Raw genomic sequence first — 24,374 nt, forward strand, 5'->3', positions numbered from 1 at the left:
ATTCACTGTATAACTAGCCTCCAATACTGCTATCCAATCCTCCTTTGATATCACTCAATAATAATCTACTCAGCAGAACAACAACCCTTTCATCCTTCATTGGCCTCTACTTAGGCCTGAGGCGCCTCGACCCTGTGCCACAAGTTTCCTGAGGCTTCTCGACCCTCAATTCCTCTGCCTGCGGCCTCCTTAACTCAACTGCAACCCTATTTTCTTCTTGAGCTTGGTCTTGAGGCATTTCGGCCCTTCTCCATAGCCACTTCAGAGGCCTTCCGACCTACCTGTAACAGAAAACTAAGGCTTTGTCCCTCTCTCAAGACAGAGAATAGAACTCGGCCTAGATAGCCTTTCTTCAATAGCAGACAAAGATGCTCCACGACTTTCCTTCTAGCACAAAACCTTACGTCCAATAAACAGACCTAGGAGGATACTCGACCTCCTTCACAAGACAAAGCTCTTCTTTAGATCACAAAAAGCCCTCCTCATTCAGATCTGCGACTTCTCTTCTTGGCTTGTGCTCTTCACAAGATAAGTTGATATGATGTGAAATGACCTCCAAGGTCTCTCAAATATAGAGTTCTCCAATTGATTCTCTTAGGAGCCCTTAACTCCATTAAGGTGTCTCCTCCACAATAATTAGACTAAACAAATAATTTCTTTTGGTTCTAAGCCCACGACTTTGGGTTTAAAACCCACTGGCTTGGGTACTTTGCCCACAAAGTGGGTTTTCTCCTCACAAGTCAAACACCCTAGACTTGTGGGAGTACCTCCCAAGCTACACGATTTTCAACACTCACTATTAGCGAGGGAGGTACTTCCATTCTTTAGAAGTAACTTGTCAGGGACACCATCCCAATCTCTGACATCCATCACTGCAGCATACCCTGTAGAATGAACAACACTTTCCTTGGAAGTGTCCCTGCCACCAGAAGCCTCTTGCTTCTTCTTCTCTTGATAGGCCTTCAGGCCATTCCAAGGTTCCTTCTTGCTAACTATAAAAGTCTCCTTACTTCCCACTATGTGCTCTTCTTAGGTTGTTGAATCTCCCTCCGAGTCTCAGGAACCTGCTTCTTCCCTTGATCTATAGGCTTGCCCTTCAGCTTGTATAAACCACTCTCCCTAACTCTAATAACTGCTCCGATGGAGTTAGAGCCTTTGGGCTTGAGCATCACCTTTCCATCATGAAACAATACTTCAAACCCTTTAGCCTCAATCACTGAGACAAACAACATGCTGCACTTGAGCTCCAGTACCCACAGTACATATTGGACTCGTAGCAGCCCTCTTGACTCCATCCTGAATGGCACCATACCCGACCCTCTGACAGTCTTTTGACTCTTATTGCCAACCTCCACGTGCAATTTAGAGCCCCATTTAGTTAGTCTCAAATACTTCCCATGATTCTGTCATATGCTTCAATGCTCTAGTATCATTGAACCATGCATCCTCATTAATGGTGGCCTCATAGAGTTGAGAGACTAGAGCAAAGTCCTCTTTGAACCTTCTTGCGAAGTCATCCTTCTTGCGCTAGCTGTAGTAGCCATTGCAATCTCTTTTTTCTTCTCATTATCTCCTGTCTTTCAACGCAGACACTTACTAGCATAATGACCATGCTCACCACATGTGAAACACTTCACCTTGTTCAAGTCCTTCTTAGCTATGCCCTTCATCTTACTTGCGAGAGCCATGTTCTCTCCAAATTTCTTCTTATGAAGATCCCGCAATTCATATTGAATGAAGTCATTCCATAATCTGTTCCAATCTGGCAACTTATCTCGAGCATCTGTTCCTTTCATAAATGGCTTCAATTCCTCGATGAAGTCTTTCAAGGCAGTCCTCACCAATGTGGAAAAAGTCGCTGTCGGGATTAATTCGGCAAGGGTCCAAAAGTTGAAAAACTCGGCAAAGTCGGGAGTTTTTCGAAAAAGTCGGCAAAATTAAAAAAACACAAAATTATTCATTTTTTTTAATTTTTTTTAACATCTAGAGTATCCACAACATCAAATAAATGCATTTCCACATAAACATGTAAAGAAAGCTAATATATAATATGTATATGAAGTCTAGTGCTGCATCACATATCAAAATAGTGAATCCACTCCTGAATTTTGAGTCCTGTCTGAGTTTCAACTCTCAAGAGTCAAAATATCAGCAAAAAATATAATAAATGTACATCATGAGTCATCTAAAAGTCATCAAGTAATCACTAATCAGTCACTGAGATCCTCTTCCCCTTTTACGGGAATAGGGAATGGCTTTGCCTTTTCCTCTAGAGGAAGAAGACCCTGCCCCTGGGGATACAAAAGGAAATGGACTCAATCGTCCTCTAGAAGCTGATGGAAGAGGTGGCCTCTGTGCTACGCTGCCGCTGCTGCTGCCCACCCTAGATGGTGTCACCTCCTCCTCAGCATCCTCATCCAGCTCTGCTACTGCCTCCTGACCCTGATGTTGCTCCGCCTCCTCCTCCTCTATCTCTAGCTCTCCCTCCTCTGCAACTGCTACATCCTCTAGATCCACACCTAACCAATCCGGGATCGTGTCCAAGATTGGCCTCTCAGTCTCGACTCTCCATGCAGCGGTGGTATCGATATTGTCCAATGAGATGGCTTCCACATCAGTAGGTTTCTGAAGCTGTCTCACCCACAATCGAAGATTGTAGTAGACGTATACCATGTCATTGAGGCGTTTGGATTCCAATCTGTATTAGGGTCATAGATTGTAAATTAGTACTTAGAAAATTTAAATATTAAAATTAATCAAATGAATTCAAAAAATTTAATTTGAAATCTTTTTAGTTTTTACCTGTTGCGCTTTTTGGAGTGTATTTTGTCAAATACACTCCAGTTGCGCTCACACCCAGAGGAACTGCATGTTTGGCTGAGCACTCGAATGGCAAGCTTTTGGAGATGTGGTACTCTGGCACCATAGCTTGTCCACCAAGCATCTACAAGTTAAAAGAAAAATGAGAAACATGAAAAAAAACATTGAAATTCTAAACTTGAAAATTTGAAACAAACTGAAACTTACCTGGCATTTTGGTCGTCCTATTCTTAATAGCCATGTCAAAACAAAATGTGCCACCTGCCATCCTATAGACCTCCATTTCTTTAGAAATCTCCTCACGTTCTCGCCCAGATGACACCATCCTCTCGACACAAGAGAAGAATCCATCCATCACCTCGGCATCAAATCTGAAACCACAAGCATAAGAAAATGCAGGGTTGAGGTAGACACCTGCAGCATGAATGGGGCGATGGAGGGTATTGTTCCATCGCTGATCAATCACTCCCCATATGACCTGTTGTTTCTCCAACCCCTCGTCTCCCTTATCTGCATAATAAGCACGGATGGCTTCTTTGGCCCTATCCATGGCCTCATACAAGTAGCCCATTGCGGGCTTCTCTCCATCAACCAACCGAAGAACCTTTACCAAAGGTTCTGAAATGGCACACACCTCCTCTACTCCTGCCCAAAAGCTCTGATCATATGAAACTAGTCTGCATATGCCCTCTCCCTCCGGTTTGCGGCTAATAGATAAAGAACGCCATTCCGCTGAGAGAAACATGCTCTTCACCTCCCACATAGAATTCAACAGAGACTGAAGAGATATGAAAGAAGTGGCAAATCGTGTAATGGCAGGCCGCACCAACTCTTTTTTGTTGGTGAATTTTCTCATCAAGCTAAGCACAGATGAATGATTATAAATAAATTTTGTTATGCTCTTGGATGATTCAACAATATCCCTCACAGTAGGAATTTTACCTATATCCTCCAACATCAAGTCAATGCAATGAGCAGCACAAGGTGTCCAAAACAAGTTAGGATACCTCTCCATAAGCATCTTGCCAGCTGCAACATAATTTGCAGCGTTGTCCGTTATGACTTGGACAACATTGCTTGGGCCTACTTCCTGAATGAAGAGGTCCAACAACTCACATAATAAACGTGCATCTTTAATGTGGTCAGATGCATCAACAGATTTCATAAACATTGTCCCCTTGGGACAACTAACCAAGAAGTTAAGAAGGGTCCTACCCTTCTGGTCAGTCCAACCATCTGACATGACTGTGCATCCAATGTGCTCCCATGATGCCCTAAACTCTGCAAATCTAGCAGTGCACTCAGTGTTTTCATCTTGAAGAAGAGGCCCTCTCAACTCTGCAAAGGTGGGGGCTTTGTACCCCGGGCCAACGACAGCAACAACATCAAACATAGGCTGGTAGAATGGGTTTGTCTTGGCAATGTTGAAGGGAACATCACTCCATAGAAGACACCTACTGACCAACTTGTCAGCTTCTGCCTTTTCCTTTTTTTTCATTGATGATCTAATCCCAGGTTGTGAACCAGCTGCTGTTCTAGGAACAAAAAAAGATGAGATAGAAGGATGAGTACCACTACCCAATGTACCCATGGGTGAGGAAGGTGATGCTGCTGTAGAAACATTGCCACTCTCAATTCCCCCCACTCTTGAGCCCCCTGCAATTTGGTTTCTTAGTGTTGCCCTGGTGTCTTTTCCTTCCTCTTTATCCATCAATGATTGAATGGCCCGTCGGATGATTTCTGGAGTTGTCTCTTTGCAAAGTTCAATATTTTGGCCTGGAATTTGCCCCAAATGGAATTTTAATCTGTTGATGCCTCCTGACATATGCTTTCCACACAATTTGCAAGTCAAATACATTCTATTGACCGCCCCAGTTTCAGGTATAACATCAGGCTCACCAAACTCCCACATAGAATCCAAAATCCTCGGCATTTTGTTTTAAACTTTGAGCTGGAATTTAAAGTTTAAACCTGGGCACAAAAAGAATGGAAACAAATTCAAATCAGCAAATTATAATTAGTAATTTACTAATTTGTATTGCACTCAGAATTTAGAAACAAATTAGTAAATATTAAATAATAAATCATAAATGTATGTACAGTGAACATACTCTGAGCGGCTGTTTTGAAGTTTTGAACAGTTATATAAAATTATAAATATTAAATAACAACATACATAATACATATATAACATACATATATAAATATTAAATACATATTACATACATATTACATAAATATAACATATAACATACATTATTATTACAGTCATAAATATTAAATAATAACAATAAAATAAATATAAATAAATGTAAATAAAAAATTAACAATTTAACATACATATTACAAATTTAAATTTTACATATTATAATTATATAACAGCCGCTGTTTTGAATTTGACTGTTGAACAGTTATATAAAATTTAAATAATAACAATGTAACTGTAACATACAATTACATGTAACGTAACAGTTATAAACTTATAATTTATAAACTTATATATAATCGATAATGGGCAGTGGGATCATAATAATCACTGTCTCTCAAATTTCAATTCAATATATCTTTCGGTGGAAGCACTAAACGGCAACGCAGTCAATGAAACTATGAAATACGCACTGTAATAACTGTCTCTCAGTGAAAAAATGTTTCACATACAAACTCGGGTTTCTAGCTATCAATTGCTTGCATCATTGACAACTCTTCGAAGATCTTTAAAGTTTAAAGTTTATAGTTTATACACAGTCAAGTAAAGGAGTGAGCGGCTGCCGCTGGCGGCTCAACAGTTATAAACTAAAATATATATATAATATACAATATTACAATGTACATAAAGTTTAAACCATGGAGTTATAATATACAATGGAGCCGGAGGTAACAAATGGCAAATGCCAAATACATGGAGCCGGAGGTACCAAATGGCAAATACATACCTTGTCACCTTGACGGCGGACGCTTGCGGCTAGCAAATGCACACCCACAACTTCTTCGAACTCGAAACCCTCGTTTCTCCTCCACAGCGAACAAGCCAAAACACAATTAAAAAATAAAACGACGATTTCCAGTTTTTATGCCCGCGGATGAATTTTTTTTAACGCAGCCGATTTTTTGCCATCGACTCCCGATTTAATCGGGATTAATTCGATTTAATCCCGATTTTTTCGTTTTTTAAAAAGTCGGCAAAAAATCGGCCGATTTAATCCTTTTCTTGAAAAAATCGCGTTTTGGGGAATAAATCCCGATTTTATCGGGACTTTTTCCACACTGGTCCTCACTAATTCAGATTCTGGAAGGTTATCACTAATGGAAGCAAGCTCATCACGAACTTGAGAAACCCTTGTGAGATACGAAGCCACAACATCGCCATCCAACATCTTGGTGTTCTTGAGCTTCTCTCTCAATACCAACTGGTTCTCGTTCTTATCTTAGAACAAACCCTGAAGAGCCTTCCACATATCATGTCCAATATTCATCCTGGTAAGATGAGGTATCAAGTGATCCTTTACTCCATCTAGGATGATCAGCTTGGCCTTCGCATCCAACTCTTCAAAGTCAGCCAACTCTTTAAGATCTGTTGGCTTAGCAGTCTTCTTGTCAGCAAACTCCCATATCTTGTTCACCAACAAGACCAGCCTGATCCTTTCTTTCCAAGGACTATAGTTGGACAGCCCATCCAACCTGTCCTTATACCTCAGAATAACAATCAACTTTGCCATGCTGTTAGTTCTTCAACAACAAATCAACCAGCTCCCTCTTTGGCTGCTTCTTGTGCACACTCTGTTTCGGCTGTCCCTTCAAAATAGCTCTGATTCCATGTTGATTTCACTTACACCCTAGGTCTGGTCTATGGCTTGACTAGCACATAAACACACTAGCAGTGCTCAACCAAAACAACTTTGCACAACGGAAATATAACAACAATGAAGCATTAAAGCACACAGATTTATATGGCCCAAAACTTGTTATTGTTAGTCCATCAATAACACAAACATAGGGCTCCTGTTCCATGGATCATAGCCCCTTTATGAACCTGATACAAGACTTGTATACAACAGTATACAGCTAGTGTTTGAGGTCAGCTCCCTTTGACCTTCAATCTGCCCAAAACAATGACAAAACAGTCTTACTTGCGATGTAGCCCTTCACAATCACTCCTTTCAGTTCTTTGTCAATGTTACCTGGCTGTCATTTGCCTCCTTCACACAGATTTGGCTCCTTTCAGATCTCTGTACAAACAGCTACTCACAGCAAATTAGGTCCTTCGAATTCACTGTTTAACTAGCCTCCAATACTGCTGTGCAACCCTCGTTTGATGAACAGACTTCAAGATATCACTTAGCAACCATCTACTCAGCAGAACAGCAGCCCTTTTGTCCTTTGCTGGCCTCTACTTAGGCCTGAAGCACCTTGGCCCTGTGCCACAAGTTTCCTGAGGCTTCTCAGCCCTCAATTCCTCTGCCTGTGGCCTCCTTAACTTAGCTGCGGCCCTCTTTTCTTCCTGTGCTTGGTCTTGAGGCCTTCCGGCCCTTTTCCACAGCCACTTCAGGGGCCTTTCGGCCTATCTGTAACAGAAAACTAGGGCTTTGGCCCTCTCTCAAGACACAGAACGGAACTTGGCCCAGATAGCCTTTCTTCAACAGCAGACAGAGATGCTCCATGGCTTTCCTTCTAGCACAGGACCTTATGTCCAGCAGACAGACTGAGGAGGATACTCTGCCTCCTTCACAAGACAGAGCTCTTCTTTAGATCACAGAAATTCGTCCTCCTTGAGATCTGTGGCTTCTCTTCTTGGCTTGTGCTCTTCACAAGATGAGTTGCGATGATGTGAAATGACCTCCAAGGTCTCTCAAATATATAGCTGTCCAATTGATTGTCTTAGGAGCCCTTATCTCCATTATACAGGTAGTGGAAAAATAGGAAGAGTTGTGATGGCTGCAGCTGCAAAGCACCTTATTCCTGTAACTTTAGAACTTGGGGGAAGTGATAATGGACAAGCATGCATTTCGCTAGATTACATTATAACACTGGAGTCATTTGCTCCTAAACTGATAGATGCTCTTGTTGGGAATTACGATTCCCGTTAAACCAAAACCCGCAGGTGTTAGTCAAAGATCACATCGCCAGAGATAAGGATCCATGAGAGGCAGTTAGTCCATGTTGTGAAACACATGGCGAGCGTTGGTTTATCCAATGTCCAACAATCTCCCCCCAATGCGAGTCGGGTGTGTATCAAACTCATAATCAAAACCTGCAGGTGTTAGTCAACAATCACATCGCCAGAGATAAGAATCCATTAGAGGCGGTTAGTCCATGTCCCGAAACACATGGGGAGCGTTGGTTTGTCCAATGTCCAACAGCTCTAAAGGTTACTTTATAAAAATTCTTTGGAAATGATCCTTTTCAGTTAGCCAGGCTTTTGGATGATCCAAAGGTGTCCAATAAAATGATATATGAGAGTCAGTGAGATGGAAAGCGATTAATTATTGCACCTGAGCTCTTGCTAGATGCTCCAATGGATTCCTTAAGTATGACAGAAGAAATATTTGGTCCCTTGCTTCCAATAATCATGGTGCACAAAATGGAGGAAGCTTTGGAAGTCTTAAGTTCTTTGCCAAAGCCCCTGGTAGCATATCTGTTTACAAAGAACAAAACGTTTGAGCTACAAGTGGTGGCAAGCATTTCTGCTGGAGGAATGGTTTTCAATGACACTGCTTTACATCTTGCAAATCATCATTTACCGTTTGGAGGTGTTGGAGAAAGTAGGACTGAAACATTACAGCTGTATTACAGGGTTCTGGCTTCCATGTGCAGAGCAGAGTCGAACAGATGGCGAAGCTGTAACTTGATTTCTCGATTGACAAATGAAAGGTTCCTTAGGTGCATGCTTGCTTGCTCTGCAGAACTTGTTTTGGCAACCCGTAAGACAGTTACAATGATGTTCCCACAATTCTTGAGCAATCTGGGTTAACTGTAGTTAATTTGAGTAAGAAGCTTGCTACTAGTGGAGTTATGGGAGAACATAACAGCTTTGTTTCGCCAGTGAAGGAGCGATCCTCTGCTTTTTCAGCCTTCCATGTAAAATCAAGACAACAGCCTCCTTTACAATCAGCTTTTGTGAATCCTACACGACCAAATCCTTATGGAGGTGGGGAGACTTGTGCAAAGGACAAAATCAACAAGCTGTTCGAGGAAATTTGAGATAGGAGGAGGTATTGGGGAAACATGTCAATATATTCAGGATCTTATATGCTATTATTTCACCATGGGGTTGTTAAGGAAGCTTTGCTTATGGCAATAGAGAAGAGAAATGACAGGCTGTTGAAATTACTGCAGGCTGGGTTCAGTTGTGTGGAGTTAGTACAATAGCTCTATGCAGGAGCATTCTATAGGAACATTTGGGATCATTCATCGTTGTATTGGTATGCAGGTTTCAATTGCTTGAGGACAAGCAATGGAAGGGAGGACTGTAATGTCCCTTTTCCGAAAGTTCAAATGTCACACAGGAAGAAAGGGGAGCAGGTAGAAGTGACTGGAGAATTAAATTAAAAAGTGACTATGGAGAAAAATAACAAAACTTAATAAAGTCACTTTATATTATTAAAGGGAAATACGAGAAAATCCATGGTATTTTATGACCCATAGTATTGACCATGGTATTTTTGTGACCCATGGTATTTAGATGGAGATAAATTATAAAAAGAAAGATGAGAGTTCACTTGGGGTATGATTGAGTATTAATATTTTGATGATTATTCTAAGAGCTCTAGTAGCTTACGGTGTGAGAGAGAAACCCTCTATATATTTATCGGATTGGGTGTTGAAATACACATCCTAGCTGGTGGCAGTTGGCTTCGGTGGTTGTAAAGCCACCCTAGCTAATCATTGATCTTACAGGGAGTTTGAATTGTTCCATCAGCCGAGGAGCCAAGCTATTCCAGCCAGTGATCGAATTTTTTGGTCTCCACAGAGGGCTGCCTTATCTCAATTAGAGGGCTGAGTTTGTACCAGCAAGGAGGGCTGAATTGCCATCTGCAAGAAGGCCGATTTATTCAGTTGGAGGGCCAAATTACCCAGAAGTCTGAGGACCAGCATTTTTCAGGGTTCATTTACCAGGTTCCATCTCCAGAATTTTATGTAAATTTTCTTCTATGAACCCATTAATAAACTTTGCCGCAGTGGCAGCATTTGGTTTAATTACTGAGTTTTTACATTGCAAATTTTATTTAATTTGCTGGCAATTTCTAGCATGTGAAATTGAACAATTTTTATGGTGTCTTGGATTAGGAATTCATGATATAATTTTTCTGAAGCAAATCCCCTAATATTTAGTGAAAATAATACTAAGGGATACTACAAGCTTTCTTTTAGCAAGGTGAAAACGCTTTTGGGGTAACCTCAAAAGCCAACACTTTGTCGAATACCCCAGTTTGATATTTTGGTCAAGGTTCCACATCCACATGTAAGAGTTTTCAAGTTTCTGCATTCTCTTAAATTATGTCCAGAGTCAAGTGATTCTTGTAGGAACTTATATTTTGTGCTTTTCGGAACTGTACTGTTTTTTTCCCATTTAAAGATGGCGAGAAGCTTTAGTTGCTTTTATAATGTCTAAACACTATCTTTGGGTCTTATACAATCCTCAGGGAATTATAACGCATGCAATGAAGTGATTTTACATCATTAGTAGTTCCAGGAATTCTTCTTTTTTATCTATTTCTGCATTCAGTATTGTACTGAAGTTATACTGACTGGGATTTTTAAATCTTGAGATTTCTTGCTTTCCCCCCTCCTAGTTGTTGAAAATGTTTTTAATTTCAGTTTATGTTGTGTTATATGTTTTTTAAGGCATTTGATTTCTTCTTTGCAGATATAAGCCAGAGAATGGTGACATTATAGTTGGTCGAGTGCTCGAGGTAGGTAGGCTTAGTTCCATTGCTTTACCATCGTTGTAGTCAAAGTAATGACAACTGTATTATAGTAACTGTAAGATTACTATCCAATCAATGGTTTTTGCTCTTCCCATTTTAGAGTATTTGTTTAAGTTGATGCACAGGCCCATTTCCTTTTTAAGTCCTACCAAGACTGGTAGTGTTTAGGTATGTAGACTTGTTCTATAACTTCAAAGTTTTCATTTCACTGTGCATTTCCGGCTTTATAGTTGGTTGTTGGTTGATTGGTTCTTATTGTTGTGCTCTCGATGCTTCATCTAACAGAACCATATTAAGTCTCACAACTTGGATTTAACTGATTCAAATTTGTAATTTGTAGCAATATACATTTACTTTTTTAATATGATCTTTACCTCAGTTTATTTCAAATTTCAGGTTGCTTCAAAACGATGGCTAGTGGACATCAACTTTAATCAGCATGCTCTGCTAATGCTCTCTTCTATGAATATGCCAGATGGCATTCAGGTAAAGAAATTTTGCACACGGAGAAATGGTCATACAAGTTTTTGTTATCCCCAGTGGTTAGGCTTATCTGTAGGATATATGGAACAAGCTGCTAACGGTGTTCTAGAAATTAGAGATAATAATCAAAGTGGTAAAAATGACATCTTTTAAATATCTCTATGAAAGCCCATTCAAAAAATGATGGCAGATTAAGTTGCACATATTAAATTTTTCTTGTGGCAGAGAAGTGTCAGAACCAATTTAGGCTGTATAGAGTCATGTACGAGACTTATTGGAGGCACTGAGGATAAGAAAGATGGTCTGGGCTCTGTATAACTTGATATCATCACAATTGTTGTTTTAGCTTTCCTTAAGAAACTAACTCATTTGAGAGGATCAGAACCACTCTTCAAGTTGAATCTCCAAATTAAGAAACTAAGCACAGTTATATTGCAACAAAATATAAAAATAAGTTTAATGCTTAAGCAAGGCACTTATCTTTCATAAGCAGGAAGAAACTAATAGTCCGTTGAAGATGAGTCGCTAGTTTGTAAAGTTATGTTGTAGTGTTTACAGAATTAATGTACTAAGAGTTGTGCTTCCCCAGATTTTCATTTAGTGCAAAGTGTTGAAGCTTTTGTAACTTTGGAAGGTCTTCCACACTGGCTTGGCTTGGTGTCTTAGCATGTAGAAGATATTTGATTGCCTCTTTAGGTGCTTGCTTGGTGGAGTAAGTGATTTAATAATTTCTTTCCCAAGGTTAACTTAGGAAAAATACAATAATTAATCTAATTAATTATTGTGGACTATGAGGTCAAAGTTCTAATGAGTAATAATAAAGTTATTTAAGTGACTTGGATATAATCTCAAATGTTGATCTCAAGTGAGGCTAAGGATTTAATCCTAGCCATTGATCCCTTAGGAGATTAGGGTTAGGGATTTTGGCTGAATGAAAATATAAAATGAGCTTAAGGGAGAGGTGAAGACACACAATTGTGGAGGAAGCGATTTTCTCTAGAGCAAGAGGTTCAACTAGATTAAAGAGAAGTGGAGCAGGGAATTTCAGGGGTAATTCAAGGAGGCTGATTTTCCTAGTGGGGCCAAGTTTCCAAGTGCCTAGTAACTATATTTTTTTCTATGTATTCTTTGTTGGTCTAACCCAGAATTTTCCCGAGAAATTTAATAAGGAAGACTGTGTTGGGTGTAAATTTGCTATTGTGGTGTGATTGATGTTTTCATTTTATTTCTGTTTCATTGCAATTTTAAGTTAATATACCAGTGTATTTATTTTCGGCAAATGCAGAAATATTTGAGATAAATATTTTCTAGGGTCTTAATAAATTGTTGAAGTAAAATAAATAAGATCTAGTATGAGAAAAAATTAACATGGTATCAGAGCAATACAAACTCCATGGGAGACGTTAGATATCACAAAGGTTTTATGGCAGTAGAATTTTTATTTTGCAGCGAGGGTTTTGTGGCTCAAGTCGATATGGTAATAATCAAGTCTGAGGTATGAAAACAGGCTGGAGGGGGTTGTAAACTTTAGTTCATGGAGGGAACAAATCACCCTCGTCTTAATGGCAAATGGTTTGTGGGAAATTGCAAGCCAAGCGATTCATGTTTCTCAGCATGCTGGCCAAGTGGCTAAACGCAAGTTGAAAGATATAAGAGCCCGGAGCATCATTTTCGATGGTGTAAAGGATCACATAATCCTTCATATACGAAAAAAGATTTAGCCTATTAGATGTGGTTGTTCTTGACTAAGTTGTACGAGAGTGACAACCAAAATAGAAAGACAGTGTTATGGGAGAAGCTAGATAACATCAAGATGAATAAATCCAAGACTGTGGCCTCATACTTCACAAGGATTCTGTAGGTTTGTGATGAACTTTTAGCTGTGGGGAAGAGTTGGTTGAGGTGGATCTTGGCAAAGTAGCACTAAAAGGGTGTACCAAGCAATGGGTTGCATTTGTGACAAGTATCCTAGCAAGAGATGAACTTTTTGATTCAGCCAAATTATGGGATGATTTCACCCAAGAGGAGATTTGGGAGGAATCCATAATTGGTGGACAACGCAAGGGTGGATATGAGGAGAACCTTACTTTCGCTAGGTAACAAAGAAGGGCAAGGGTAAAGCCAAACAAAACCAAATGCTAGGTAACAAAGAAGGGCAAGGGTAAAGCCAAACAAAACCAAACTGGAGGAGTATTTTTACAAGGGAAGAAAGAAATGAGCAAAGTCAAGTGCTTTGCATGTCACAAATTCGGTCATTATGACGGAAAATGTCCAAACAGAAAAGAAAATCAAGGGGGAGATAACAACATCCACATATGGATAAATGGATGAGTTGGCTGACAAATTCGAGAAGGAATTTGCTCTAGTATCCTGTCTTTTTGTCACCATTACAACAGGGGTTTGGTTTGTGGACAATGGAACATCTTGTCACATGATAGGATCTCGTGATAACTTCACTAGTATGGCCAAAGAAAACAAATATCTACATGTGGAGATTGGTGACAATACTGGTATGTAGTAGAGGGCATTGGAAACATACAGTTCCAGTTAGACTAAGAGAGTCTTATGGAGGTGAAGGAGGTGATGTATGTACCTGGGTTGGAGAAGGACTTACTCTTAGTTTCGGTCATGGAGGACAAAGGACTTGAGGTCAGTTTCACGAGAGGTGAGGTAACTGTTAGGATGAAGGGGGATGATCCTAGCGTGAGGCAAGTCATAGGCATGAGGGAGAATAATCTATATCTATTGAGAGGATAGCCAGTGAAAGCCCTAGTACATAGCATTAACAACGAGAGCGAGATTTGGCACAGGAGGATGGGACATCTACACTACAAGGCTCTATCACTATTACATGAGATAGTCATTGGTTTTCCAGAGTTCAATATAGAGTATGATGATGTGTGCAATGGATGTGCACTTGGCAAGCAGGCCAAGACAACATTTCCTAGCAGTAAGACCAAGCCCAAGGGTGTGTTGGATTTGGTATATTTCGACATCTGTGGTCCTATTTGAGTGGAGTCTATCTCAGGGAGCAATTATTTTGTGACATTCATAAATGACTATTCTAGGAGGACATGGATTTACTTCATGAAGACCAAGGTTGGTTTCAATAGTCCAGAGCTCTTATGGAGAACCAGATTGGGAAGAAGATTAAGGTCCTGAGATCAGATAATGGGGGCACATATACCTCCAGTGAGTTTAAGGATTTCTTGCAGGGAAGTAGGAATGAAGAAAGAGCTGATAATATCCTACAATCTATAGCAAAATGGAGTGGCATAGAGGAAGAACAATAGTATAGTGATTAGTCAGAGCAACGAAGGCCATGATCTATGATCATGATCTGCTTATGTTCTTGTGGGCAAAGGCTTGTAATATGGCTGCATACTGGCAGAGCATAAGTCTATTGGGAAATGTAACTAGTGTCAATCTTCATAATTAAATAATGATGTAATATATTTAAAGAATTTTTTATTGACTTATTAAAGCATGGGTTTCATGCTTGGGTCATTGGTCAATAGGTCAAAGTACCCATTGTGTGCTCTAGGATTTTTGTGTTAAGTCAAAGTTAAAATCATTAAGTAAAAGACCCTTCTTGGGGCTCGTTATGTCAAAGAAAGAAAATGTATTAATGTCAAAAATTAGGTCTTGTTTCTCCTCCATTAAGTCGTCCTTGTCTCCTATCAAGTCGGCTTCCTCAAACAGTCAAGTCGATCTCATGAAAGAACATGTCGTCTTTGCAAAGACTATCCGACTTGACTATTTGAGGAAGCCGACTTGATAGGAGACAATGACAATAGGGAAACAATTAGACCTTGTGAGAAAGCACTACGAATCATCCAATCAATCTGCAGAATGAGGAATACGAAGAAGCTTAAAGGAAGAGAAGAAATAAATGAAGAGGATTGAAACTTGCTAACTATCTGTAGGACCGAAGTCTAGAAAATTGCAAGACCGAATTCTAGAAAATTGTAGGATCAAAGTCTAGAAAGTTGCAAGACCGAAGTTTAGATAATTGCAGGATCGAAGTCTAGAAAGTTGCTGGACCGAAGTTTAGAAAAATTGCAGAACTGAAGCTTAGTATAGGACTGAAGTTTTGGTTTAGAATGACAGAGAAAGTCGAGACTCTTGACGAAGAAGATGATTTATCTCTTGAAAGGCTAACTTGATGGATGGAGGGAGTCCTTAGTCTAAGTCAAAAGGGTTTTGGATTGTCTCAACTTGATTTAATTCTGCTGAAGGAAGAGTTTCACTGGGTTTTCCCCTTCATAGGGGTTTTGCCTTGGCTTGGAGTCTGTCTTCGGTGTTTTTGTGATCTTCTTGTTTGGCATTTGTCTTGATGATGAAAATAATATAGTAATAATGATGAAAAACTAATAAATCATAAGAACTTGTTAAAAGTATTAGAGAAATCATGATAAGAAAATCAGTCTACATACTACCCTAGATTTCTCAACATGGTATTAGAGCTTGGTTCATTGGCATAAGGGAAGTTAGAAGGTCACTAAAATGATAGAAGGCTCCAAGACAAAGGAGAAAAATTAGTTACCAAGGACCGAGCTCCTAAAGAAAAGAAAAACAAAATTCTGGGCACATTTGTGAGCTAATACTACAGTGACTAGGCCGTAGGCCTAAGCAAGGAGAGGAAAATAATTTAAAGAGTTAATTAGCATCATTCTTGAAGACCGATAGGCTAGTTTACTAGCCTAGACAAAGCCGAAATCCTTGAAAGGAAAATCACAATTTTGTGGTCACATATAGAGGTTTGAAATCACTATTAAAAATCTAAACATTGTGTCATCTCATAGATCCGAAAAACTTCAGAAGTCTGTGCATATTTGTGAAGAAAAAAAAGAGTGTCTTATTGTGGACAAGAAGAAACCTTTTCAAGCTGACAAAAAGTTCACTTGTTGATTAGTGAGGACCGATATGTTTAGAAGTCTTATAAGCTTAGCTAAAAGGTCGAAATCGAAACTACAGTAACCTAGAAGAAGGAGCCGAAACTTCTATGAAATGCTGGGCATAATTGTACATAAAAGACCCAAGAACGATCATTTAAAGTCTATTTTGGAAGGTCTGTCACTATACTTAAAGAAGCTGAGTCTCTTATGGAAGAAGAACCTAAGCGTATATATGTAGTCAGAACTTGATAAGCTGATCTTTGAAAGACTGCTCAAGCAAGTATCAGATATTGACAAAGCCTATATCAGTCTCCTTCTCCTCCTGGTTGTGTAAGGAAAGTTGAATCTTATGAGTAGCAAAAGAAGAAAGCTGAATCCTTGAATTCTGTGAGAGTAACCAAATTACAAGATTGGAATGTTTCTCACTTGTTAGAAGCTACTATCATAAGGACTATAGTCAACATTGGAAGGAGACCTTTGCACAAGAGAAAGGCAAGCCTTCATAGTATTATAAAAATCAATCTAAATGATTCTCAAATATAGAACTTGTTGAGCAAGCTTGGCATCTTTGTCTTAAGGAAAGAAGTCCACAACAGGATAAAGAATTTGTTCAATTTGACTTGCGCCATCTTGTTGAAGAATCATTGAAGATCTCATCAAAATGAGATAAGTATTATCTCTATTCTTTATATCTCAAATATTTAATGATATGTTTTTAGTTTACTAGAATAAGCAAAAAGCTCTACGGAACACCAATCCTTCATCATGAAAAACAGAGGTGTAATTTTGAGATTGTTTATTAAAGTGTTTGAGAGTTCAGTTCTTGCAAGTTTTCATTGTAATAAGACTTGTTAATATCTAGGAGTGTAAACCTTAGATGGAAATTCTTTTGTTCCTAACTTATGATATCTTGGGTTTGTAGATATATAGAATTGAACGATTTCTAGATTTTCATATAATGCCCTTAGAGCTAGTTAAGGTTTGTATTCAAAATCCCTTGAAATTCATTCTCCAAAAGGTAATGGAAACCCTAGATAATCATTACACTATTGTACTCATATATTTTGGATATGATTGTCAATAAATATTGCAGGTATATATTAAGAATGGTGACTTGTTAAATCGAGTTGGATCCCTGGGCACAAGTTGACTCACATAAAAATGAACCATGAAGATGTTGTTATAATTAAGAGGGAGCCATTTAAAGTTTGTAAAAGAAACAACTCAAGGTATGTATAAAAGTACAATATTTGTAGTAGGTCTTCTCAATTAAAAGGTGCAATCTTTTTGAAATTTTCTTTGTATTACTAACTATTTCATGTCTAGGGTTTGCTATAGAATCATTAAGATTCTATTTTGTTAGGGTGATTATTCGCTAGATTTAATCTACCCTTTGTCATACTATTCTTTGCTATTTGTTCATTTTGGTAAAACCCTAATCTTTAGGGTTTGCTACAAAACCCTAGTCTTTTGGTGTTTAGGGTATGATAATGTTAATGATGAAACCCTAGTCTTCTTAGGCTGTAGATCTCATAATGAAATCCTTCTCTCATGATATTTAGGGTTTTTGGTACTGTTATGGTTAAAACTTGGCCTCTTGGGGTTTGTTGTTGGTACCCTAGATCTTTAGGGTTTGGTAAATTAGGGTTTACGACAAAACCCCTATTTTTTCCTAAGATTGATACCCTAGATGTAAAATGATTTCGCTATGATTAAATTTAGTTGCTGATATCTAAAGTTTAAGTTTTGATAAAAGATTTTAGGGTTTGTAACAAAACCTTAGCATAGATTGCTATGAAAGTTTAGGACATGAAATGTAGAACCCTTCTTGATTGTAAACCTATCTAGATTTAGGTTTTGATATCTAGTGTCTAATTTATTGTGCTCCCATTATGATAACATGCTAACTCTATTTTGTTAACTTCATGCTCCTGTATATTTGTACTTGGTTGCACTCGTTGTTGAGATTTGCAAATACATAATCTTCAAAATGTTGAAGATGTTCACTTACTAATGATTATGTTGAGCATGATGGAAAGAGGGAGTTGTAAGAATCCGATAACATGATTGATAGATGCCCTTGGTAACATAGAAGAAATGATGGTTAATTCTTTGATGATATGATATGGCAAGAAGAATAAAGTTGTTGATGAATTTGTCTTTAGTTGAGAGGAAGCTTGATTAAAGAAAGTGTATATCTCTCCAGTTAAGAGGGAGGGCATTTTGTGACGACTATAATGAAGACCTTGAAGAAAGAATGAGATCAAACATGGATAAAACACTACAGATGGATGTTCTTGATTCATGAAGTTGCAAACAAATACTTGTTTGTGTTGAAAAGTGTTGAGGTTGAGTTTGGTGCTGCTAAAGAAGTTAAAGAAGAAAAACTTCCAACGAATGTGTTTGGATAATATGATAATGATCTAAGCAACATTAGAATGATTGAGGACCCTGAAGGTTTGTGCTATATATATATATATAAAGTTTATTACTAATTGGGGTTGTGATTGTGCAAGATCTCTCCCTAAGAAGGTTGAACATTTTGAAGCATGCTTGAATTGGTGGATATATATGATTTAGTTGATAGGGAGAGATGAAGCATCTTGGGGCGACAAGATACTTGAGAGGACATCTGGTTGACCTATGATGATGACTAGATCCCGAAGGTTGGTCTTGTGGAGCTCTGACCTTGGATACAATACCTAGATCCCTGGGTTGGTGTTAGAGCTGAAGCTTGATGGTACCTGTAATGGCTAAAGCTTGGAACACACCTTAGTCCCAATTGGTTAGATACCTTGGTCAAGTATCTAATCTGTAGCACTGTGTGTGCTGTGACTCTTCGCAAAACATATCATTTTGAGTTCATTCATGTACCTATGCATATGTGTAATTCTGAATACCTCCCTAGTTAAGAGGGAGTGTTGAGAAATGTAACTAGTGTTGGTCTTCATAATTAAATAATGATGTAATATACTTAGAGAAATTTTTATTGACTTATTAAAGCATGGGTTTCATGCTTGGGTCATTGGTCAATAGGTCAAAGCACCCATTGTGTGCTCTAGGATTTTTGTATTAAGTCAAAGTCAAAATCATTATGTAAAAAACCCTTCTTGGGGCTCATTATGTCAAAGAAAGAAAATGTATTAATGTCAAAAATTAAGTTTTGTTTCTCCTCCATCAAGTCGGCCTTGTCTCCTATCAAGTTGTTCTGATGAAAGAACATTGCAAAGACTATATATATATATATATAGGAGCATTCGACCGTGTGAGAAAGCACTACGAATCATCCAATCAATTTGCAGAATGAGGAGTACGAAGAAGCTTAAGGGAAGAGAAGAAATAAGTGAAGAGGTTTGAAACTTGCTAACTAACTGTAGGACCGAAGTCTAGAAAGTTGCAAGACCAAATTCTATAAAATTGTAGGATCGAAGTCTAGAAAGTTGCAGGACCAAAGTCTAGATAATTGCAGGATCGAAGTCTAGAAAGTCGCTGGACCAAAGCCTAGAAAAATTGCAGAAGCGAAGCTTAGTACAAGACTGAAGTTTTGGTATAGAATGACAGAGACAATCGAGACCCTTGACGAAGAAGATGATTTGTCTCTTGAAAGGCTGACTTGATGGATGGGGGGAGGCCTTAGTCTAAGTCAAAAGGGTTTTGGATTGTCTCAACTTGATTTAATTCTGCTGAAGGAAGAGTTTGACTGGGTTTTCCCCTTCATAGGGTTTTGCCCTGGCTTGGAGCTATCTCTGGTGTCTTTGTGATCTTCTTGTTTAGCATTTGTCTTGATGATGAAAATAGTATAATAATAATGATTTAAAACTAATAAATCACAAGAACTTGTCAAAACTATAAGAGAAATCATGATAAGAAAATCAATCTACATACTGCCCTAGATTTCTCAACAAAGTCCTCATAGGGCAGTGGAGGACATGATTCTTAAGGAAGCTTTTACATGAGTGAAACTAGAGGTGAGTCATATGCGCATCTTTGATAGTCCAATGTATGTCCACATTCCTTTAGAGAAGAGGACTAAGTTGGAACCCTCATCAAAGAGGGGCATTTTTTTTGGATATAGTGAGTCTTCAAAGGCATACATGGTCTACTTTCCAGGATAGAGGAAAATAGTGGTCAGGAGGGACATTAGAATTGAGTAGGGTATGACCTTTAGGAGGTCACATGGGACAATCCAACAACGACAGAGGATTGGGAGCGAGAGGCCCCGAAGGCTGAGGAGGGACGAGCATCAGGGACAATCTTCAGATTAGGAGCGAGATATTCCTTCGAGCTCTACTAGGAGAAGGCCGAGATGGGCTGAGCAGACCTTGAGGGATGCAAAGGAGCATGTGGAGGCTCTTAGCGTGTTAGAGCTGAAGCTTGATGGTACCTATAATGGCTAAAGCTTGGAGCACACCTTAGTCTCAATTGGTTAGATACCTTGGTCAAGTATCTAATTTGTAGCACTGTGTGTGCTGTGACTCTTCGCAAAACATATCATTTTGAGTTCATTCATGTACCTATGCATATGTGTAATTATGAATACCTCCCTAGTTAAGAGGGAGTGTTGAGAAATGTAACTAGTGTTGGTCTTCATAATTAAATAATGATGTAATATATTTAGAGAAATTTTTATTGACTTATTAAAGCATGGGTTTCATTTTTGGTTCATTGGTCAATAGGTCAAAGCATCCATTGTGTGCTCTAGGATTTTTGTATTAAGTCAAAGTTAAAATCATTATGTAAAAAACCCTTCTTGGGGCTCATTATGTCAAAGAAAGAAAATGTATTAATGTCAAAAATTAAGTTTTGTTTCTCCTCCATCAAGTCGGCCTTGTCTCCTATCAAGTCGGTCTGATGAAAGAACATTGCAAAGACTATATATATATATATATATATATTCTTAAAGTAAAAATGACATTCTCCTTTATCTTTCATTTTCATCCTTTTGCTTAAATTTTTAACATTACCATGAAATGACTCAGGATGTTTGAGAGTGGTTCTAACCTCATCGAACTCTATATGGAGACAACATAATTTCATATCCCATTCAAAATTTAGCAGACTCAATAGTTTTTAGGATTCCAAGATCAGTGGGATTAGGTAGTTTGATCAAAATTGGGCAATGTTGACTAATATCCCTATAGAATCGAGGTAGAGGCAAAGGCTAGACAAGAGGAGAAGGATCTAGATTCTAGATGGTTGATGATCGAAGAATTAATCATTAATCTACTATGGATGCCATTTCTATCTTGATTTGTGTACAATATGCATGCTTTAATATATCTTATAACTTATTTGGCATTCTGGATATTTTTTTGAATGAATATATATATATATATATATATATATATATATATATATATATATAAGGGTTTTTGGAAAATGATGTTGCCGACGCTTCGCTTTCAAAAAATGCACCCGCTTCATCCCCACTTCGTGCAACGTTGGGTGTTATATATATATATATATATATATATATATATAAGGGTTTTTGGAAAATGATGTTGCCGACGCTTCGCTTTCAAAAAATGCACCCGCTTCATCCCCATTTCGTGCAACATTGGGTGAAGACACACAATTGTGGAGGAAGTGATTTTCTCTAGAGTGAGAGGCTCAACTAAATTGAAGAGAAGAGAGGAGAAGTGCAACAGGGAATTTCAAGGAGGTTGAATTCGGGAAAGAGATGGCTAAATTGCTGAAGAAGAGGGCCGAATTTTGGAGGAGGTTGAATTATCTAGAGAGGCCAATTTCTCTAATGCACAGGGGCCGTATGAGACAAGGAGAAAGGTAGGTGGATTTGTTGGTGAGATAGATTAATTATCCAGGGCTGATTTGCTTCAGGTGGTTCGATTTCCAGATGCCAAATTCTTTTGAGGCTGAGTTTTCAGGTGCCCAACAATTATATTTTTTTTTTATGTATTCTCTGCGAGTCTAACCCAAAATCTTCCCGTGGAATTTAATGAAGGAAGATTGTGTTGGGTTTAAATCTGCTGTTGTGGTGTGATTGATCTCTTCATTTTCTTTACGTTGCATTGCAATTCTAAGTTAATAGACCAATGTATTTAATATTTATTTTTCAACAAATTCAGAAATATTTGAGATAAATATTTTCTGGGGTGTTAATAATGTGTTGAAGTAAAATAAATCGGATCCGGCATGAGAAAAAATTAACACAATGGTGGTGTTACATAGTTGCAACACTGGACAAAACTGCATGCCTTAGACAGTGGTGTGATGTACATTGTATACTTGCTATGTAGGGAAAGTGAAGACTATGAAACATATTTAAGTTGCAAGTATTCCATGTCAGAGAGAGTCACAAGCTCTATATGTGTGTTTGCACCTTTGGCTTTGAGTCACAATATATTAATTGCGACTAGTTGTGTTGGCTTGGGCAGTGGACACACATAGATGGTTAGGATTATAAGTGTCTCCTATTGAAAAATGTAACTAGTGTAGGTCTTCATAATTGTATTTGAGTCATGATGTAATGTATTTGTCAAAAGAAATAAAAAGGAAATTTATTTATAAAAGAAATTAGTCATTAGCATGGGTTTCATTCTTTATTTATTTTATTTCCAGGTCAAAGCCTCCATTGTAGGCTTCTAGGGTTTGTTTCTTGAGTCCTAGTCCTTGTCATCATGTAATAGACCCTTCTTGGGCTTTATATATCAAGAAAGAAAAATTATTTTGATGTCAAATTGTAAATTGAGTCAAATAGGCCTCGTCCACCAAGTCGGCCTCAATAGGAGCCTCAAACCATTATATTTTGGCAGTTACTTGACTCATTTGGTGGAGACAAACAAGCAAGTTCGATCTACAATTGTAGGAGAATAAAAGAAATGCGAAATACCTAGAAGAGGAAGCAAATACCCTAGCAAAGAAGAAGGAACACTAGCTAAGAAGTTTGAAGACCATTTTCTTTCTTTTGACTCACACGTGCGAAAATATGAAACTGCAGGAAGGTCGAAGTTGGATATCTGCAATAGGGCTGAAGTTTTGGTTGTTGTGGGGTCAAAATCTATGGTGGAAGTGAAATTGAAGCATGTTGACTTAAGCTGACTCTTGGTGTTTGGCTAATCATCTTGGAAGGCTGACTTGGTGGAGTAAGGAAAGTCTTCTGGTCTGGTCTAAGGTCTTGGATTGTCTCATTTTGATTTGAATCTACTAGGAGAAGAGTTTGATTGGGTTTTCCCCTTCTTAGGGATTTTTCCCCTTGCTGAGTGCCTAGATGTGGTGTCATTGATCTTCATGTTTTGATTTGATAACTACTCGATGAGAAGAAGATAAAAGAAGAACACAAAGAAAGTTAATAAGAATACTAGAATATCACAAGTAAATATCAACATAAGAAAATCTTTCTGCCTTTTTGATTTTCTAACATCTCCTTCAATTACAACCTTCTATTTTTTTCCTTTTCGGATTAACTTCCTCTTATCATGATGAGGCTTATGCACTCAAATTTAGCATTATGGGGAAACCATTAACACCATTTAGTTCATTGCCTTAGCTAAGCAACAATGGTTGGGGGTATCTATTCTTCCAAAGTTGCCCAGGATTTAGCTGAATTTTAATTCATGGACACAGATCTACACTTTCTTTGAACAAATCCTAAATGGAAACTACCTACACACCTCTTGAGTCTGTGTATTCTTAAGATACAAAAGTGTGGGTTGTACGCGTCACAAGTGCAGAGACTGCATAATAAAAAAACCAGGACAACCTGCAGTTTGTTACTAAATCTGCATATAAATCAGTGTTGGAAGGTATGATAGCAATAAAGAACTCAACACTCAAAATACATATGCTTCCTTTTAAGTCGAGAAAGATGACATAGACAACACTACTAAGATTTCAACTCTTAATCAATAGAAACACTGAGTTGTTAACAAGTAGAGTGCCCTCTCTCTTTCATAGAATAAGGGGAAGGGCTGTAGAGTGGATTTGGACACACTAGTGAACGCTAATTCTAGATTTCCTAGGATTGTATCCCTCATGCAGGCCTTAGTCTAATCTAAGGCAAGGCGTCCATAAGGAAGAGGACAAGCATGCAAGTGAGTCTTTCCTAAGGATATGCCTATGTTTTTTAAGGAATCCTTTGACATATACAATGTTGCAGGAACCATCCTCCCCCACAACGCACCAGAGCCCATAACTGTGCACCATGCAAAATTGTGACCAAAGTGCTCTGGGAACCATGTTTCCAAAAAACGTAACTGTGTTTTGGGATGGATTTGTACGATTCTTGGAA

At 38.4% G+C, this 24,374-nt stretch overlaps 2 protein-coding genes across 2 annotated transcripts in view; one reads left to right on the forward strand and one right to left on the reverse strand.

Moving 5' to 3' along the window:
• The window catches only part of RRP4 (ribosomal RNA processing 4), an 82,471-nt gene that overhangs the window by 26,002 nt on the left and 32,095 nt on the right, over positions 1-24,374 (forward strand). The window contains exons 4-5 of the mRNA XM_089437973.1: positions 10,685-10,730; positions 11,142-11,231. Of these exons, the coding sequence (XP_089294099.1) occupies positions 10,685-10,730; positions 11,142-11,231 (136 nt within the window). The remainder of the gene's footprint in view (positions 1-10,684; positions 10,731-11,141; positions 11,232-24,374) is intronic.
• LOC149156190 (uncharacterized) lies at positions 2,173-4,862 on the reverse strand. Its single transcript, XM_089442169.1, has 3 exons — positions 3,028-4,862; positions 2,803-2,944; positions 2,173-2,698 (listed from the first exon to the last, which is right to left on the reverse strand). The coding sequence occupies exons 1-3, from the start codon at positions 4,751-4,753 to the stop codon at positions 2,215-2,217; spliced, it is 2,352 nt and encodes a 783-aa protein (XP_089298295.1). The 5' UTR covers positions 4,754-4,862; the 3' UTR covers positions 2,173-2,214.

This window comes from Pinus tabuliformis, chromosome 9, assembly GCF_031772625.1.
Source record: "Pinus tabuliformis cultivar Carrire ecotype Pingquan chromosome 9, CPIR1, whole genome shotgun sequence".
NCBI classification, from domain to species: Eukaryota; Viridiplantae; Streptophyta; class Pinopsida; order Pinales; family Pinaceae; genus Pinus; species Pinus tabuliformis.